Source organism: Chelonia mydas, chromosome 17, assembly GCF_015237465.2.
Source record: "Chelonia mydas isolate rCheMyd1 chromosome 17, rCheMyd1.pri.v2, whole genome shotgun sequence".
NCBI classification, from domain to species: Eukaryota; Metazoa; Chordata; order Testudines; family Cheloniidae; genus Chelonia; species Chelonia mydas.
The window spans coordinates 24,160,464-24,180,810 of NC_051257.2; the positions used below are offsets into that span (position 1 = coordinate 24,160,464).

Consider the following 20,347-nt stretch of genomic DNA (forward strand, 5'->3'; position numbering starts at 1 on the left):
CCAGAGAGGAGACTTCCCCAGAGTCCTGCCTGGCTTCATGGGGAGCAGTTCCAGAGCATCGCCCAGGCAGTCTGTGACAACTGGTGGCAGAGGTGGGATGTACTGCACCCCGTGGACGGCGCTTCCTGCAGTAAGTGACTGGGGAGCAGTAAAAAGAAGGGGGATTGACGGGGACCAGGTGTGCTGAAGATTCAGAGAGAGACGGTTTCAGGGGTCGGTTAACCCCTGGGAGTGTGTGACCAGAGAGAAGGACTTTTGCAGGAACAGGGTCCCCCGGGGATTGCATCGAGCGGTCCCAGGGGCGGAGGAGTCTGCCGCTCGACCCTGGGAAAGAGGTGGTGACCTCGAGAAGGGCTGGCACACTAGGGGTTCTCCCTGGAAACCGTGGGGAGCTGAGAGCACACAGGCCTGTGGAGTCCACAACAACTTGGGAAGAGTGGAGTGATGGCCTGTCACCGTCTCCTTAAGAAGGATATTGTAGCCCTGTGCAGAAAGGAAGGGTTGCGCATTGGAAAGTTCACCAAGGCACAGTTAATCGTGCAGCTGGAGGAGGATGACCGCTCTAAGGAACAGATTCCTGACCCCAAATGGGGCTATAGCAGGATCTGGGAGCAGCTGGAGTGGGAGCCAGGCATCCCCAAGACTCCTGTCCCCGACCAGACGAGGGTCTTCACAATTGGGTTCCCCATCCGGGGATCGGAGACGGACGGGATTGGAGCTGAGTCCGAGAGAGCAAGAGGACTGTGAGAGACAGCGAGAGCCCGAGAAAGAGCTGCAGAAGCAGCAGCAGCATGAACTGGCGGTGGGGGAGCAGAGAGGCCTAGGGGACCTCCCAGGGATGAGCGGGGATAGACCCCGGGGGGCCAGTTCCGCAGGGAACCTCGAGACTAAATTGCTGCCCCTGGTTAAGGAGGGGGGGCTGTGGATGCCCTCCTCACTGCCTTTGAGCAGGCTGGCGATTTGAACCAGGGGGACCCTGCGGAAAAGCCCCGGTGTCTAGCTCCCTTACTGGGTCCCAAGGCCATAGACTCCATCAGCACGATGGGTGGGGAGGTGGACAGGCTCCCACTCCTGACCCCAACATATTTGTCTGTGTGGAGTTTCCTGGGGCCAGGCCCCTCGGACCTCCAGTGGGAGCAGAAGGTGATGGTCAATGGGGAGACATTCCTGGGGTGGCGAGATCTGGGACAGAGAGAACTGTTGTCAGGCCCTGGGTGGTGCAGCCTCAGATGCTGAGGGGCTAGCTGAGGGTCTTAGGGATGGAACCATTCGCCCTGCCTATGGCCCAGATCCCTGTGCAGACCCAGGAGGAGTGGGGCTGGCTGGCCGTTGGGGTTCTCCAGGATACCAGCTGCAAGACCCTGTTGTGGGGCGACTGTGTCTGTTTGGGACAGGATCCAGGCCCTGCTCCTGTAACTGCCAAGGGTTTGAATTTGAATCCAGGAAACCAATCGGTGGAGAGAGAAATGGTCAGTGAAAATGCAGATGACCTGCCTGGCAGGGGGAGGAGCTGCTAGGCTCAGGCTACCTGCCTGCCTGTGACCAGACCCCTGGGGCTCCCCGCCCCCTTGCACACTGGAGAGGGGGCTCACACTGGCTCTGATGCAGTGAGGAAAGCAGTGAGCTCTCTGCCTACCCCACTGGGACAGCAAGGGCAGTGCTGAGCACAGTGGGAGCTGAGACCCCAGCTGAGTGGGGGGAGACACAGGCAGGGCAGGGGATCTGTTGGGAGTGGCAAGGTGCTTGCTAAGAAAAGTTTGGATGAGCCTAGGCAGCCTTGTGAGATGATGGCTTTGTCTAGTCAGCAGGGTGCGAAGGCGAGGAGAGTGGAAGATGAGTGTCCCTGGACCTTACCTATTACCTGGGTGGAGAAGTGGGACAGTGAAGGAAATGTGCCTGTGTCTGTCAGGGGTATTGACTTGCCTGTGGAGGGAGCCACCCTGGTCTCCAAGCAGTTGTCTGTGACCAGCCTTGTGTGCTGGGACAAGGGGAAAGAGATCCCAAGCTGTGTGTCTGGGAAAGGAGAAAGTGTGTCCGGCTCTTCTTTAACTGTGGAGCAGACAGAAGGGGCCTTTCAGCCTCTGATGGTTGAGGGTAGTGCAGTTGTCTCAGAGTTGGTTCTGGATTCCGCTAAAGCCCAGGATGAGAAGGGCCCTAAGTTTGTGTCTGCTCGGGAGAATGGCCCTGTAACTAGGTCGCATCCAGTTAGTGTCTATGTAAAATCCCAGAGACCAGACAATTCTGGTGCTTGTATTTTGCCTGTTGCTAGTGTGTTTTTGGGAAAGGGTGTCGCAACTCTGTCTAATCAGGGTGAGATCCTAGCCAGGGCACAAGGAGAGCATGAAGGTGTTGTGATTGTGTTACCTACTGAGGGTGTGGAAATCTGTATCAAGAAGGAAAAGATTCCTGAACTTGTGTGTGGCAAAGGGAAGAAGAATGCTTCTGACCTTTTATCTAGGAAGTCTGTCAGTTTGCCTGAAAGGGGATTGTGTAGGAATCCGCCAGATGGGCCAGAGGTAATTCTGGATGTGAGAGAGACCCAGAAAGAGTCTGTTGTTGCTCAGGAAAGTGTTCCTCTAGAGCAAGCCCTCGGTAAAGAGGGTAAGGGCAGAATTTCTGTGAGGGGTGAATTGTTGCATAGAAAAGCCCTAGGGAAAGGAATCCTCATGGAGTCTTTGCAAGCAGTTTACTGCAACTGAAGGGTGTGAAAGTGATTTAATCAAGAGAGTTTCAGTTCCTAACAGCCAGAAATTTTCTGTTGTGAATGGATCCACTGACTTTCCTGTTGAAAGACCCAGTGTGGATAGCTTTGAGATGGTCTCAGATGAAGTGAAAGCTGTTAAGAAAATTAAACAGTCCTCTAACCAAGTGGCTGTGTTTGGCCAGCTTGTTGGGGAGAAGACCCAATCCCAGTTTGACCCCCTGCGGTTTTGGGGTGGCCAAAGGGCACGGGCCACATAAACCTTCCCACATGCGGCCTGCGAGTGCTATCGACCACCCCGACCTAAGGGAGGGCGTGAAACTGGAAGGGCCTGGTGTAACTCCTACCAAGGAATGGGAGAGATGCTGGGGCATCCACGGGAATGTTGGTGGTTTCAAAGTTCCCCAGGTCACCGGCTAAAGTGACCCTGCTCAGTTCGATGTCAAAGGGGGGAGAGATGTGACGAAATGGGACTGTTCTTAATGTTTCCTCTGAATAGTGTGGGGGTGCCTCAGTTTCCGCTATGCGGTTCTTAAGTATCTAGGTGGTGGGGTAAGGGTGTATGATCATTGCAGAGCCCTAGAGAGCAGGTGTGTGCAGGGGTCTGGACACAGAGAATGGCCGACACCCTGTTTCCTGGCCACTGATGGCCTGGACCCTTCCCCCCTGCAAGGTGAGAGCTAAAGGGTTGGAGAACAAAGGAATCCGGTGACCTCCTTGCCCGGGAAAGGGACAAAGCCCAGAGGAGGAGGGGCTGGAGGGAGTTTCAGTTTGGGGCTGGCTGGGACATGGAGTAAAGGGCAGACTTGGTTGTCTGGCTCACTGCCCCCCAAAATGGACCCAGCTGAGGGGTCCTGTTCTCTGCACCTACAAGCTCTGGTTTAGACCATGTTCCTGTCGTCTAATAAACCTCTGTGTTACTGGCTGGCTGAGAGTCACATCTGACTGCGGAGTTGGGGGGCAAGACCCTCTGGCTTCCCCAGGACCCCGCCTGGGCGGACTCGCTGTGGGAAGCGCACGGAGGGGCAGAGGAGGCTGAATGCTCCGAGGTCAGACCCAGGAAGGTGGAAGCTGTGTGAGCTTTGTGTCCTGCAGACAGGCTGCTCACAGGAAGGCGACTGCCCCAGAGTCCTGACTGGCTTCATGGGGAGCAGTTCCAGAGCATTGCCCAGGGACTCCGTGACACGCATGGTTTCCGTTTTCCTGGACTTCCCTCCTCTCCCCTCAGAGGACTGGTTCTCCTCCCTGTGCTCTTACTTCATGCTGTGTCTCACCCTGTTGCTCTCTGCAGGTGCTGGAGCCCTGCCAGGGCTGGTGGTTCCCCAGGCCTGGTGCCTGGTGTCAGTGCAGTTCCTGGTTTGGTGCCCGGTATTGGGGGCAACCCAGGGCCTGCAGGTGTGGCAGGTGAATGTGCTTAGCTGGCTCTGCCGATGTGCCTTCTGCTTTCTGTGTCTGTATGGTGTCAGGTTTCTGAGATTTCCTCTCCTTCCTTTATCCGCAGGAGTTGGAACCCCAGCGGCAGCAGCAGCAGCAAAAGCAGCCAAGTACGGTAAGATGGCCTTCAATGCACACAGCACCATGAAGAGTCCAGTCCTCCCTTTCTTATGGCCACATAGTTGCCCTTGTTACCCAGACTTGTATTCTCATCCCAAACAATGCCAGGCTTGTTTCACAGGCTGTCTTCTCTGTAAGACCATACTAAATGGCATGCTGCCATTTTTAATACTTTCCTAACTGCATTCCATATCAGCCCTTCCATGACTTTGCCCAGGATTGATATCAGGCTACCTGGCCTATAGCTCCCCAGATCATCCCATTTTCCCATTTGAATACTGGCACACATTGGCATTTTGCTAGTCTTCTGGGATTTGCCCAGGCTTGAAGATTTATTACATCAACATTAACAGCGCCGGCACCTCCTCGGCCAGCTCTTTAAAACTCTTGAGTGTAGGTTATCCAGTCCGGCACATTTGTATATCTTTAGCAGTTGCCTTTTAACACCCTCCCTAGTTCCTGCTGGAGCAGATGTTTCATTCCCTTGGAGAATGAATTCCTATCCCATCGGACTGTCCTTCTAGTATATTGCTGAGATGAACAGGCAGGATGGCGCAGGATGTTTACAGTGCCCCTTCCTTTGGTGTGTCTGACATGATGGGAGCGCACAGCAGCGGAATAGCACTGGCCCGGCTCCACTGGGCACTTAGGGTATTTGCGTTGACCAGGACTGGGTTTCTCTCCTCTAACTCTGCAGGAGCGGCTGGTGTTGGAGGCCTGGTGCCCGGTGTCGGCGCTGTCCCTGGCGTGGTGCCCGGTGTTGGCGGTGTCCCTGGCGTGGTGCCCGGTATTGGCGGTGTCCCAGGAGTTGGAGGTGAAGTTGCACAATTCGACTGACCGATGGGCCTGTGGGGTTGTGTTCTCCCCGTCTCAGAGCCCTGACTCTCTCTCTACTGTGTCCCAAACAGTTGGAATCCCAGCAGGAGCGGCAGCAGCAGCAAAAGCCGCCAAGTACGGTAAGCTGGCTCCCTCCCCCTTCTCCCTCCGTGCAGCCCATGGTGATGGGGTGCCCGCCTGTCACTCCTGGAAGTGTGTAGCTACTTGGATCCAAGCCCAGAGACAGTCTGTCCCTTTGGGAGCAATCAGTGGAGCCACTGGCATGTCTGGGATATATTCACATCCCTCCCCTCCCCGTTCCCCATGGAGCTTCACCCTGTCCTGCAGCACGTGGCATAGAGAGCTCCTGCCTTAGGTCCACTGGCAATGGGGGGCACGGTGGCCAGCAAGCGAGTTGGGAGCCCAGCTCCGACTACAAGCCAGGCTCCCTGCAGCCAGTAGAAAGCATGGGGAAGCTTCAGACAGTGTGACAGCGCAGAGCGCATTCCCCTGTTACTCTGGGCAGGCTGCTGCCCCATGGCTCAGTTTGGAGGGCTGCGGATGAAGCCGTTTGGGATGTGCCGGTCAGTGAATTCCCAGAGCCCCTCGCCAGGGCCCAGGGCATGATCTTTTCAGCTCTATCATCAGCCTGTGTGAATCCACTTCATACATAATGGCCACAGTTCCCAATCCGTCAAGCGCACACTGCAGGATGCAAGAAGGAAGAGAAGGACCATGGGGAATTCCTGGTGTGGGGGGAATCTGTGCAGTGCAAGGCTGGCTGAGTTGGCTTCACTGACCTCAAGCCGGCACTGCCATGTGGTGCTGGGTGAGGCAGGGGGTGTGCTGGGGGAAAGGAAAAGGGGTCTCTGCTGAAGGAGGGACAGGGCACTTCAAGTGAGGGAGAGGAGACGCGTGTCAAGGTGTGAGAGAGGAGGGCTGTCAGGAGAGGGAGGGGAGGGTTGTGGGGGGAGGGGCGTGTTGGAGTGAAGGAGGGGATGTCAAATGAGCCAGGGGATGGGTGATCAGGGGAAAGGCATGTTGGGATGGAGGAGGGGGTGTCAGATGAGGGAGGAGACAGGGGGTCAAAGTGAGCAAAAGGAGGGCATCTCCCAGAGCTAGATTTCCCACTGGCACTTGGTCCCAGAGGGACCTATCGCCAGCAATGTAAATTAAAGTTTCCTCCTGCACCTTATCTTAGTCTGGGGCCAAGTGCTGAGGACCTGGGAACAAAGACTGGCCCCCGTTGGCCTCCCACTTCATCTGCGCTCTGACCGGGCACCATGAATGGTCCAGTCTTCCCTTTGTTATGGCCACATAGTTTCCTTTGTCTCCCTAACTGTAGGGATGACATGGATGCTGCTATCCTTAATACTTTCCTGACTGCATTCCATATCAGCCCTTCCATGACTTTGCCCAGGACTGATGTCAGGCTACCTGGCCTATAGCTCCCCAGGTCATCCCTGGACTCCATGACTGGAGTACAGGTGTGGAAGGGCATGTGCTGTTCAGGAAAGACAGAAATAAAGGCAAAGGTGGTGGAGTAGCATTGTATACCAATGACGAGGTCGACTGTAAAGAAATTAGAAGTAATGGAATGGATAAGAGAGAGTCTGTCTGGGCAAAAATCACATCGGGGAAGAAAGCTACTCGAGCAGAGGTGGGCAAACTACGGCCCACGGGGCACATCCGGCCTGCGGGACCCTCCTGCCCAGCCCCTGAGCTCCTGGCCTGGGAGACTAGCCCCCGGCCCCGCCCCTGCTGTTCCCCCTCCCCCGCAGCCTCAGCTCACTGCGCTGCCAGCGCGATGCTCCGGGCGGGGGGGCTGCGAGCTCCTGGGGCCTGGCCTGACCCCGTCTCTAGGCTGGCTCCAGCCGGGCGGCCTGGCTACCTGTCCTGGTGCAGCCGCGCCGCCAGCCACCGGTGCTCCAGGCAGCGTGGTCAGGGGACAGGGAGCCGGGGGGTTGGATAGAGGGCAGGGGAGTTTGGGAGGTGGTGGTTCGGGGGCGGGAGTATGGCTAGGGGTTGGGGCGGTCAGGGGGTGGGGGGTTGAATGGGGCAGGGGTCCCGGGGGGGGTAGTCAGGAAGGAGAAGGGGTTGGATGGGGCAGTGGTCCGGGGGGCAGTCAGGGGTGGGGGTTTTGGGGGCGGTCAGGGGACAGGGAGCAGGGTGGGATGGATGGGGCAGGAGTCCCGGGGTGGGCGACAGGGGGCGAGAAGCTGGGGCGGGGGGGGGGAAGGAAAAGGGGCTGGGCCATGCCTGGCTGTTTGGGGAGGCACACCCTCCCCTAACCAGACTCCATACAATTTCCGAAGCCCAATGCAGCCCTTAGGCCAAAAAGTTTGCCCGCCCCTGCACTAGAGCCTCCCCTGGGATAGTGCTTGGGGTGTGCTATAGACCACCAGGATACGATCTGGATATGGATAGAGACCTCTTTAATGTTTTTAATGAAGTAAATACTAATGGGAATTGTGTGATCATGGGAGACTTTAACTTCCCAGATATAGACTGGAGGACAAGTGCTCGTAATAATAATAGGGTGTGACGAAGTGGGACTGTTCTTAATGTTTCCTCTGAATAGTGTGGGGGTGCCTCAGTTTCCCCTAGGCAGTTCTTAAGTATCTAGCTGGTGGGGTAAGGGTGTATGATCATTGCAGAGCCCTAGAGGGCAGGTATGTGCAGGGGTCTGGACACAGAGAATGGCCGACACACTGTTTCCTGGCAACTGATGGCCTGGGCCCTTCCCCCTGCAAGGTGAGAGCTAAAGGGTTGGAGAACACAGGAATCCGGTGACCTCCTGGCCCTGGGAAAGGGACAAAGCCCAGAGGAGGAGGGGCTGGGGGGAGTTTCAGTTTGGGGCTGGCTGGGACATGGAGTGAAGTGCAGATGTGGTTGTCTGGCTCACTGCCCCCCAAAATGGACCCAGCTGAGGGGTCCTGTTCTCTGCACCTACAAGCTCTGTTTTAGACCGTGTTCCTGTCGTCTAATAAACCTTCTGTTTTACTGGCTGGCTGAGAGTCACGTCTGACTGCGAAGTTGGGGTGCAGGACCCTCTGCCTTCCCCAGGACCCCGCCTGGGGGGACTCGCTGTGGGAAGCGCACGGAGGGGCAGAGGATGCTGAATGCTCCGAGGTCAGACCCAGGAAGGTGGAAGCTGTGTGATCTGTGTGTCCTGAAGACAGGCTGCTCACAGAAAGGCGACTGCCCCAGAGTTCTGCCTGGCTTCATGGGGAGCAGTTCCAGAGCATCGCCCAGGGACTCCGTGACAACTGGTGGTAGCGGTGGGATGTACTGCACCCCATGGTTGGCACTTCCTGCAGTAAGTGACTGGGGAGCAGTAAAACGAAGGGGGATTGACGAGGACCAGGCGTGCTGAAGGCTCAGAGAGGAGCAGTTTCGGGAGACGGTTAACCCCTGGGAGTGTGTGACTAGCGAGAAGAATTGTGCAGTAATGGGGTCCCCCTGGGAACTGAGGTGAGCAGTCTCAGGGGTGGAGGAGCCTGCGGCTTGGCCCTGAGAGAGAGAAGGACTTTTGCAGTAACAGGGTTCCCCTGGGGATTGCAGCGAGTGGTCCCAGGGGCGGAGGATTCTGTCGCTCAACCCTGGGAAAGAGGTGGTGACCTCGAGAAGGGCTGGCACACTAGGGGTTCTCCCTGGAAACCGTGGGGAGCTGAGAGCACACAGGCTTGTGAGTCCACAACAACTTGGGAAGAGTGGAGTGATGGCCTGTCACCGTCTCCTTAAGAAGGACATTGTAACCCTGTGCAGAAAGAGAGGGTTGCGCATTGGAAAGTTCACCAAAGCACAGTTCATCGTGCAGCTGGAGGAGGATGGCTGCTCGAAGGAACAGATTCCTGACCCAAATGGGGCTATAGCAGGATCTGGGAGCAGCTGGAGTGGGAGCCAGGGATCCCCAAGACTACTGTCCCCGACCAGACGAGGGTCTTCACGATTGGGTTCCCCATCCGGGGATCGGAGACAGACGGGATTGGAGCTGAGTCGGAGAGAGCAAGAAGACTGTGAGAGAGAGTGGTAGCCTGAGAAAGCTGCAGAAGCAACAGCAGCATGAATTGGCGGTGGGGGAGCGGAGATGCCTAGGGGACCTCCCAGGGGTGAGTGAGGATAGACCCCGGGTTGCCAGTTCCGCAGGGAACCTCGAGACTAAATTGCTGCCCCTGGTTAAGGAGGGGGGGCTGTGGATGTCCACCTCACTGCCTTTGAGCAGGCTGGCGATCTGAACCAGGGGGACCCTGCGGAAAAGCCCCAGTGTCTAGCTCCCTTGCTGGGTCCCAAGGCCATAGACTCTGTCAGCCAGATGGGTGGGAAGGTGGACAGGCTCCCACTCCTGACCCCAGCCTATATGTCTGTGTGGAGTCTCCTGGGGCCAGGCCCCTCGGACCCCCAGTGGGAGCGGAAGGTGATGGTCAATGGGGAGACATTCCTGGGGTGGCGAGATCCTGGGACAGAGAGAACTGTTGTCAGGCCCTGGGTGGTGCAGCCTCACCAGATGCTGAGGGGCTGTGTGAGCTGGGTGAGGGTCCCAGGGACGAAGCCCCTCGCCCTGCCTATGGCCCAGATCCCTGTGTAGACCCAGGAGGGGTGGGGCTGGCTGGTCATTGGGGTTCTCCAGGACACCAGCTGTGAGACCCTGTTGCGGGGCGACTGTGTCTCTTTGGGACAGGATCCAGGCCTTGCTCCTGTAACTGCCAAGGGTTTGAATTTGAATCCAGGGAACCAATCGGTGGAGAGGGAAATGGTCAGTGAAAATGCAGATGACCTGCCTGGCAGTGGGGAGGAGCTGCTAGGCTCAGGCTACCTGCCTGCCTGTAACCAGACACCTGGCGTTGGGTGGGACAGAGAGATGTTCCCTGCCCCCCTTGCACACTGGAGAAGGGGCTCACCCTGGCTCTGATGCAGTGAGGAAAGCAGGGAACTCGCTGCCTACCCCCACTGGGACAGCAAGGGCAGCGCTGAGCACAGTGGGAGCTGAGACCCCAGCTGAGGGCGGGGAGACACAGGCAGGGCAGGGGATCTGTGGGGAGTGGCAAGGTGCTGGGTAAGGAAAGTCTGGATGAGCCTAGGCAGCCTTGTGAGATGATGGCTGTGTCTAGTCAGCAGGGTGGGAAGGCGAGGAGAGTGGAAGATGAGTGTCCCTGGACCTTACCTATTACCTGGGTGGAGAAGTGGGACAGTGAAGGAAATGTGCCTGTGTCTGTCAGGGGTATTGACTTGCCTATGGAGGGAGCTACCCTGATCTCCAAGCAGTTGTCTGTGACCAGCCTTGTGTGCTGGTACAAGGGGAAAGAGACCCCAAGCTGTGTGTCTGGTAAAGGAGAAAGTGTGTCCGGCTCTTCTTTATCTTGGAGCAGACAGAAGGGGCCTTTCAGCCTGTGATGGCTGAGGGTAGTGCAGTTGTCTCAGAGTTGGTTCTGGATTCCGCTAAAGCCCAGGAAGGGAATGGCCCTAAGTTTGGGTCTGCTCGGGAGAATGGCCCTGTAACTAGGTCGCATCCAGTTAGTGTCTATGCAAAATCCCAGAGACCAGACAATTCTGGTGCTTGTATTTTGCCTGTTGCTAGTGTGTTTTTGGGAAAGGGTGTCGCAACTCTGTCTAATGGGGGTGAGATCCTAGCCAGGGCACAAAGAGAGCATAAAGGTGATGTGATTGTGTTACTTACTGAGGGTGTGGAAAACTGTATCAAGAAGGAAAAGATTCCTGAACTTGTGTGTGGCAAAGGGAAGGAGAATGCTTCTGACCTTTTATCTAGGAAGTCTGTCAGTTTGCCTGAAAGGGGATTGTGTAGGAATCTGCCAGATGGGCCAGAGGTAATTCTGGATGTAAGGGAGACCCAGAAAGAGTCTGTTGTTGCTCAGGAAAGTGTTCCTCTAGAGCAAGCCCTCGGTAAAGAGGGTAAGGGCAGAATTTCTGTGAGGGGTGAGTTGTTGCATAGAAAAGCCCTAGGGAAAGGAATCCTCATGAAGTCTTTGCAAGCAGTTTACTGCAACTGAAGGGTGTGAAAGTGATTTAATCCAGAAAGTTTCAGTTCCTAACAGCCAGAAATTTTCTGTTGTGAATGGATCCACTGACTTTCCTGTTGAAAGACCCAATGTGGATAGCTTTGAGAAGGTCTCAGATGAAGTGAAAGCTGTTAAGAAAGTTAAACAGTCCTCTAACCAAGTGGCTGTGTTTGGCCAGCTTGTTGGGGAGAAGACCCAATCCCAGTTTGACCCCCTGCGGTTTTGGGGGTGGCCAAAGGGCACGGGCCGCATAAACCTTCCCACATGTGGCCTGCGAGTGCTATCGACCACCCCGACCTAAGGGAGGGCGTGAAACTGGAAGGGCCTGGTGTAACTCCTACCAAGAAATGGGAGAGATGCTGGGTCATCCATAGGAACGTTGGTGGCTTCGAACTTTCCCAGGTCACCGGCTAAAGTGACCCCGCTCAGTTCGATCTCGAAGGGGGGAGAGATGTGACGAAACGGTACTGTTCTTAATGTTTCCTCTGAATAATGTGGGGGTGCCTCAGTTTCCCCTATGCAGTTCTTAAGTATCTAGGTGGTGGGGTAAGGGTGTAGGATCATTGCAGAGCCCTAGAGGGCAGGTGTGTGCAGGGGTCTGGACACAGAGAATGGCCGACACCCTGTTTCCTGGCAACTGATGGCCTGGCCCTTCCCTCCTGCAAGGTGAGAGCTAAAGAGTTGGAGAACACAGGAATCCGGTGACCTGGCCTGGGAAAGGAACAAAGCCCAGGGGAGGAGGGGCTGGGGGGAGTTTCAGTTTGGGGCTGGCTGGGACATGGAGTGAAGTGCAGACGTGGTTGTCTGGCTCACTGCCCCCCAAAATGGACCCAGCTGAGAGGTCCGGTTCTCTGCACCTGCAAGCTCTGTTTTAGACCATTTTATGCATGCATCCGATGAAGTGAGCTGTAGCTCACGAAAGCTCATGCTCAAATAAACTGGTTAGTCTCTAAGGTGCCACAAGTACTCCTTTTGTTTTAGACCATGTTCCTGTTGTCTAATAAACCTCTGTTTTACTGGCTGGCTGAGAGTCACGTCTGACTGCAAAGTTGGGGTGCAGGACCCTCTGGCTTCCCCAGGACCCCGCCTGGGCGGACTCGCTGTGGGAAGCACACGGAGGGGCAGAGGATGCTGAATGCTCCGAGGTCAGACCCAGGAAGGTGGAAGCCGTATGAGCTGTGTGTCCTGAAGACAGGGTGCTCAAAGAAAGGCGACTGCCCCAGAGTCCTGCCTGGCTTCATGGGGAGCAGTTCCAGAGCATCGCCCAGGGACTCCGTGACATAGGGCTCAGATTTTCGTGGATGCGATAGCTGACGGATTCCTTCACCAAGGAGTTCCTGAACCGACTAGAGGGGTTGCCATTTTAGTTTCAGTTTTGGTGAGCGGTGAGGACCTCATAGAAGACATGGTTGTAAGGGACAACCTTGATTCGAGCGATCATGAGCTAATTCAGTTCAAACTGAATAGAAGGATAAGCAAAAATAGATCTGTGACTAGGGTTTTTGATTTCAAAAGGGCGAACTTTAAAAAATTAAGGAAATTAGTTAGGGAAGTGGATTGGATTGAAGGATAATCTAGGCATGGCCCAATATCTAAACAAATACTTTGCCTCAGTCTTTAATGAGGCTAATGAGGAGCTCAGGGATAATGGTAGGATGACAAATGGGAATGAGGATATGGAGGTAGATATTACCACATCTGAGGTTGAAGCCAAACTCGAACAGCTTAATGGGACTAAATCAGGGGGCCCAGATAATCTTCATCCAAGAATATTAAAGGAATTGGCACATGAAATTGCAAGCCCATTAGCAAGAATTTTTAATGAATCTGTAAACTCAGGAGTTGTACCGTATGACTGGAGAATTGCTAACATAGTTCCTATTTTTCAGAAAGGGAAAAAAAGTTATCAAGGTAACTACAGGCCTGTTAGTTTGACATCTGTCGTATGTGAGGTCTTGGAAAAAATTCTGAAGGAGAAAGTAGTTAAGGACATTGAGGTCAATGGTAAATGGGACAAAATTCAACATGGTTTTACAAAAGGTAGATCCTGCCAACCCAGCCTGATCTCCTTCTTTGAGAAGGTAACAGATTTTTTAGACAAAGGAAACGTAATGGTTCTAATTTACCTCGATTTCAGTAAGGCGTTTGTTACGATTCCACATGGGGAATTTTTGGCTAAATTGGAAAAGATAGGGATCAACATGAAAATTGAAAGGTGGATAAGGAACTGCTTAAAGGGGAGACTACAAAAGGTCCTACTGAAAGGTGAACTGTCAGACTGGAGGGAGATTACCAGTGGAGTTCCTCAGGGATCGGTTTTGGGACCAATCTTATTTAATCTTTTTATTACTGACCTCCGCACAAAAAGTGGGAATGTGCCAATAAAGTTTGTGGATGACACAATGCTGGGAGGTATTGCCAATTTAGAGAAGGACTGGGATATCATACAGGAAGATCTGGATGACTTTGTAAACTAGAGTAATGGTAATAGGATGAAATTTAATAGTGAGAAGTGTAAGGTCATGCATTTAGGGATTAATAACAAGAGTTTTGGTTATAAGCTGGGGACGTATCACTTGGAAGTAACAGAGGAGGAGAAAGACGTTGGAGTATTGGTTGATCACAGGATGACCATGAGCCGCCAATGTGATGTGGCCGTGAAAAAAGCTAATTCAGTCTTGGGATGCATCAGGCGAGGTATTTCCAGTAGGGATAAGGAGGTGTTAGTACCATTATACAAGGCACTGGTGAGACCTCACCTGGAATACTGTGTGCAGTTCTGGTCTCCCATGTTTAAGAAGGATGAATTCAAACTGGAACAGGTACAGAGAAGGGCTACTAGGATGATCCAAGGAATGGAAAACCTGTCTTATGAAAGGAGACTCAAAGAGCTTGGCTTGTTTAGCCTAACCAAAAGAAGGCTGAGGGGAGATATGATTGCTCTCGATAATTTTTCAGAGGGATAAATACCAGAGAGGGAGAGGAATTATTTAAGCTCAGTACCAATGTGGACACAAGAACAAATGGATATAAACTGGCCACCAGGAAGTTTAGACTCAAAATTAGATGAAGGTTTCTAACCATCAGAGAAGTGAAGTTCTGGAACAGCCTTCCAAGTGGAGCAGTGGGGGCAAAAGACATATCTGGCTTCAAGATTAAGCTTGATAAGTTTATGGAGAGGATGGTATGATGGGATAGCCTAATTTTGTCAATGAATTGATCTTTGACTATTAGCGGTAAATATGCCCAATGGCCTGTGATGGGATGTTAGATGGAGTGGGATCTGAGTTACTACAGATTGTCTGGCTGGTGAGTCTTGCCCACGTGCTCAGGGTTTAACTAATTGCCATATTTGGGGTCAGGAAGAAATTTTCCTCCAGGGCAGATTGGCAGAGACCATAGGGGTTTTTCACCTTCCTCTGCAGCGTGGGGCACGGGTCACTTGCTGAAGGATTCTCTGCACCTTGAAGTCTTTAAACCATGATTTGAGGACTTCAGTAGCTCAGACATAGGTTAGGGGTTGGTTACTGGAGTGGGTGGGTGAGATTCTGTGGCCTGCATTGTGCAGGAGGTCAGACTAGATGATCATAATGGTCCCTTCTGACCTTAAAGTCTATGATTCTATGATTTGATGATTCTATCCCACTTTCCCATTTGAATACTGGCACACATTGGCATTTTGCTAGTCTTCTGGGACTTGCCCAGGTTTGAAGATTTATTACATTAACAGTGCCGGCACCTCCTCGGCCAGCTCTTTAAAACTCTTGAGTGTAGGTTATCCAGTCCGGCACATTTGTATATCTTTAGCATTTGCCTTTTAACACCCTCCCTAGTTCCTGCTGGAGCAGATGTTTCAGTCCCTTGGAGATTGAATTCCTATCCCATCGGACTGTCCTTCTAGTATATTGCTGAGATGAACGGGCAGGATGGCGCAGGATGTTTACAGTGCCCCTTCCTTTGGTGTGTCTGACATGATGGGAGCGCACAGCAGCGGAATAGCACTGGCCCGGCTCCACTGGGCACTTAGGGTATTTGCGTTGACCGGGACTGGGTTTCTCTCCTCTAACGCTGCAGGAGCGGCTGGTGTTGGAGGCCTGGTGCCCGGTGTCGGCGCTGTCCCTGGCTTGGTGCCTGGTGTCGGCGCTGTCCCTGGCGTGGTGCCCGGTGTCGGCGCTGTCCCTGGCGTGGTGCCCGGTGTCGGCGGTGTCCCAGGAGTTGGAGGTGAAGTTGCACAATTCAACTGACTGATGGGCCTGTGGGGTTGTGTTCTCCCCGTCTCAGAGCCCTGACTCTCTCTCTACTGTGTCCCAAACAGTTGGAATCCCAGCAGGAGCGGCAGCAGCAGCAAAAGCCGCCAAGTACGGTAAGCTGGCTCCCTCCCCCTTCTCCCTCCGTGCAGCCCATGGTGATGGGGTGCCCGCCTGTCACTCCTGGAAGTGTGTAGCTACTTGGATCCAAGCCCAGAGACAGTCTGTCCCTTTGGGAGCAATCAGTGGAGCCACTGGCATGTCTGGGATATATTCACATCCCTCCCCTCCCCGTTCCCCTTGGAGCTTCACCCTGTCCTGCAGCACGTGGCATAGAGAGCTCCTGCCTTAGGTCCACTGGCAATGGGGGGCACGGTGGCCAGCAAGCGAGTTGGGAGCCCAGCTCCGACTACAAGCCAGGCTCCCTGCAGCCAGTAGAAAGCATGGGGAAGCTTCAGACAGTGTGACAGCGCAGAGCGCATTCCCCTGTTACTCTGGGCAGGCTGCTGCCCCACGGCTCAGTTTCGAGGGCTGCGGACGAAGCCGTTTGGGATGTGCCGGTCAGTGAATTCCCAGAGCCCCTCGCCAGGGCCCAGGGCATGATCTTTTCAGCTCTATCATCAGCCTGTGTGAATCCACTTCATACATAATGGCCACAGTTCCCAATCCGTCAAGCGCACACTGCAGGATGCAAGAAGGAAGAGAAGGACCATGGGGAATTCCTGGTGTGGGGGGAATCTGTGCAGTGCAAGGCTTGCTGAGTTGGCTTCACTGACCTCAAGCCGGCACTGCCATGTGGTGCTGGGTGAGGCAGGGGGTGTGCTGGGGGAAAGGAAAAGGGGTCTCTGCTGAAGGAGGGACAGGGCACTTCAAGTGAGGGAGAGGAGACGCGTGTCAAGGTGTGAGAGAGGAGGGCTGTCAGGAGAGGGAGGGGAGGGTTGTGGGGGGAGGGGCGTGTTGGAGTGAAGGAGGGGATGTCAGATGAGCCAGGGGATGGGTGATCAGGGGAAGGGCATGTTGGGATGGAGGAGGGGGTGTCAGATGAGGGAGGAGACAGGGGGTCAAAGTGAGCAAAAGGAGGGCATCTCCCAGAGCTAGATTTCCCACTGGCACTTGGTCCCAGAGGGACCTATCGCCAGCAATGTAAATTAAAGTTTCTCCCCGCACCTTATCTTAGTCTGGGGCCAAGTGCTGAGGACCTGGGAACAAAGACTGGCCCCCGTTGGCCTCCCACTTCATCTGCGCTCTGACCGGGCACCATGAATGGTCCAGTCCTCCCATTGTTATGGCCACATAGTTTCCTTTGTCTCCCTAACTGTAGGGCTGACATGGATGCTGCTATCCTTAATACTTTCCTGACTGCATTCCATATCAGCCCTTCCATGACTTTGCCCAGGACTGATGTCAGGCTACCTGGCCTATAGCTCCCCAGGTCATCCCTGGACTCCATGACTGGAGTACAGGTGTGGAAGGGCATGTGCTGTTCAGGAAAGACAGAAATAAAGGCAAAGGTGGTGGAGTAGCATTGTATATCAATGACGAGGTCGACTGTAAAGAAATTAGAAGTGATGGAATGGATAAGAGAGAGTCTGTCTGGGCAAAAATCACATCGGGGAAGAAAGCTACTTGAGCAGAGGTGGGCAAACTACGGCCCACGGGGCACATCCGGCCTCCAGGACCCTCCTGCCCAGCCCCTGAGCTCCTGGCCTGGGAGACTAGCCCCCGGCCCCGCCCCTGCTGTTCCCCCTCCCCCGCAGCCTCAGCTCACTGCGCTGCCAGCGCGATGCTCAGGTGGGGGGGCTGCGAGCTCCTGGGGCCTGGCCTGACCCCGTCTCTAGGCTGGCTCCAGCCGGGCGGCCTGGCTACCTGTCCTGGTGCAGCCGCGCCGCCAGCCACCGGTGCTCCAGGCAGCGTGGTCGGGGGCAGGGAGCCAGGGGGTTGGATAGAGGGCAGGAGAGTTTGGGAGGTGGTGGTCCGGGGGCGGGAGTATGGCTAGGGGTCGGGCCGGTCAGGGGGTGGGGAGTTGAATGGGGGCAGGGGTCCCGGGGGGCGGGGTAGTCAGGAAGGAGAAGGGGTTGGATGGGGCAGTGGTCCGGGGGGCAGTCAGGGGTGGGGGTTTTGGGGGCGGTCAGGGGACAGGGAGCAGGGTGGGATGGATGTGGCAGGAGTCCCGGGGTGGGCGACAGGGGGCGAGAAGCCGGGGGCGGGAGGGATAAGGGGCTGGGCCACGCCTGGCTGTTTGAGGAGGCACACCCTCCCCTAACCAGACTCCATACAATTTCCGAAGCCCAATGCAGCCCTCAAGCCTCACCTGGGATAGTGCCTGGGGTGTGCTATAGACCACCAGGATCCGATCTGGGTATGGATAGCGTCCTCCTTAATGTTTTTAATGAAGTAAATACTAATGGGAATTGTGTGATCATGAGAGACTTTAACTTCCCAGATATAGACTGGAGGACAAGTGCTCGTAATAATAATAGGGCTCAGATTTTCGTGGATGCGATAGCTGATGGATTCCTTCACCAAGGAGTTCCTGAACCGACTAGAGGGGATGCCATTTTAGTTTCAGTTTTGGTGAGCAGTGAGGACCTAATAGAAGACATGGTTGTAAGGTTTCAGAGTAACAGCCGTGTTAGTCTGTATTCGTAAAAAGAAAAGGAGTACTTGTAAGGGACAACCTTGGTTCGAGCGATCATGAGCTAATTCAGTTCAAACTGAATAGAAGGATAAACAAAAATAGATCTGTGACTAGGGTTTTTGATTTCAAAAGGGCGAACTTTAAAAAATTAAGGAAATTAGTTAGGGAAGTGGATTGGATTGAAGGATAATCTAGGCATGGCCCAATATCTAAACAAATATTTTGCCTCAGTCTTTAATGAGGCTAATGAGGAGCTCAGGGATAATGGTAGGATGACAAATGGGAATGAAGATATGGAGGTAGATATTACCACATCTGAGGTTGAAGCCAAACTCGAACAGCTTAATGGGACTAAATCAGGGGGCCCAGATAATCTTCATCCAAGAATATTAAAGGAATTGGCACATGAAATTGCAAGCCCATTAGCAAGAATTTTTAATGAATCTGTAAACTCAGGAGTTGTACCGTATGACTGGAGAATTGCTAACATAGTTCCTATTTTTAAGAAAGGGGAAAAAAGTTATCAAGGTAACGACAGGCCTGTTAGTTTGACATCTGTCGTATGCCAGGTCTTGGAAAAAATTCTGAAGGAGAAAGTAGTTAAGGACATTGAGGTCAATGGTAAATAGGACAAAATTCAACATGGTTTTACAAAAGGTAGATCCTGCCAACCCAGCCTGATCTCCTTCTTTGAGAAGGTAACAGATTTTTTATACAAAGGAAACGTAATGGTTCTAGAGTAACAGCCGTGTTAGTCTGTATTCTCAAAAAGAAAAGGAGTACTTGTGGCACCTTAGAGACTGCTTTCATGAGCTACAGCTCACTTCATCGGATGAAGTGAGCTGTAGCTCACGAAAGCTTATGCTCAAATAAATTGGTTAGTCTCTAAGGTGCCACAAGTACTCCTTTTCGTAATGGTTCTAATTTACCTCGATTTCTTTTAGCTAAATTGGAAAAGATAGGAATCAACATGAAAATTGAAAGGTGGATAAGGAACTGGTTAAAGGGGAGACTACAACGGGCCACACTGAAAGGTGAACTGTCAGACTGGAGGGAGGTTACCAGTGGAGTTCCTCAGGGATCGGTTTTGGGACCAATTTTATTTAATCTTTTTATTACTGACCTCCGCACAAAAAGTGGGAGTGTGCTAATAAAGTTTGTGGATGACACAAAGCTGGGAGGTATTGCCAATTTAGAGAAGGACTGGGATATCATACAGGAAGATCTGGATGACTTTGAAAACTAGAGTAATAGTAATAGGATGAAATTTAATAGTGAGAAGTGTAAGGTCATGCATTTAGGGATTAATAACAAGAGTTTTGGTTATAAGCTGGGGACGCATCACTTGGAAGTAACAGAGGAGGAGAAAGACCTTGGAGTATTGGTTGATCACAGGATGACCATGAGCCGCCAATGTGATATGGCCGTGAAAAAAGCTAATTCAGTCTTGGGATGCATCAGGCGAGGTATTTCCAGTAGGGATAAGGAGGTGTTAGTACCATTATACAAGGCACTGGTGAGACCTCACCTGGAATACTGTGTGCAGTTCTGGTCTCCCATGTTTAAGAAGGATGAATTCAAACTGGAACAGGTACAGAGAAGGGCTACTAGGATGATCCAAGGAATGGAAAACCTATCTTATGAAAGGAGACTCAAAGAGCTTGGCTTGTTTAGCCTAACCAAAAGAAGGCTGAGGGGAGATATGATTGCTCTCGATAATTTTTCAGAGGGATAAATACCAGAGAGGGAGAGGAATTATTTAAGCTCAGTACCAATGTGGACACAAGAACAAATGGATATAAACTGGCCACCAGGAAGTTTAGACTCAAAATTAGATGAAGGTTTCTAACCATCAGAGAAGTGAAGTTCTGGAACAGCCTTCCAAGTGGAGCAGTGGGGGCAAAGGACATATCTGGCTTCAAGATTAAGCTTGATAAGTTTATGGAGGGGATGGTATGATGGGATAGCCTAATTTTGGTAATGAATTAATCTTTGACTATTAGCGGTAAATATGCCCAATGGCCTGTGATGGGATGTTAGATGGGGTGGGATCTGAGTTACTACAGATTGTCTGGCTGGTGAGTCCTAGGTATCTGGCTGGTGAGTCTTGCCCACATGCTCAGGGTTTAACTGATCGCCATATTTGGGGTTGGGAAGGAATTTTCCTCCCGGGCAGATTGGCAGAGACCCTAGGGGTTTTTCACCTTCCTCTGAACCGTTGGGCACGGGTCACTTGCTGAAGGATTCTCTGCACCTTGAAGTCTTTAAACCATGATTTGAGGACTTCAGTAGCTCAGACATAGGTTAGGGGTTGGTTACAGGAGTGGGTGGGTGAGATTCTGTGGCCTGCATTGTGCAGGAGGTCAGACTAGAT

General features: G+C 53.1%; 1 protein-coding gene across 29 annotated transcripts in view; it reads left to right on the top strand.

The window, feature by feature from the left end:
• Positions 1 to 20,347, top strand: part of ELN (elastin) — a 112,579-nt gene that overhangs the window by 47,483 nt on the left and 44,749 nt on the right. For 17 of the 29 annotated variants that reach the window (XM_043531122.1, XM_037880683.2, XM_037880681.2 and 14 more), the window contains 5 exons: positions 4,203 to 4,250; positions 4,953 to 5,069; positions 5,164 to 5,211; positions 15,163 to 15,309; positions 15,404 to 15,451. In XM_043531122.1, the coding sequence (XP_043387057.1) occupies positions 4,203 to 4,250; positions 4,953 to 5,069; positions 5,164 to 5,211; positions 15,163 to 15,309; positions 15,404 to 15,451 (408 nt within the window). The remainder of the gene's footprint in view (positions 1 to 4,202; positions 4,251 to 4,952; positions 5,070 to 5,163; positions 5,212 to 15,162; positions 15,310 to 15,403; positions 15,452 to 20,347) is intronic. The other 12 variants (XM_043531138.1, XM_043531130.1, XM_043531134.1 and 9 more) reach the window with 4 other exon arrangements.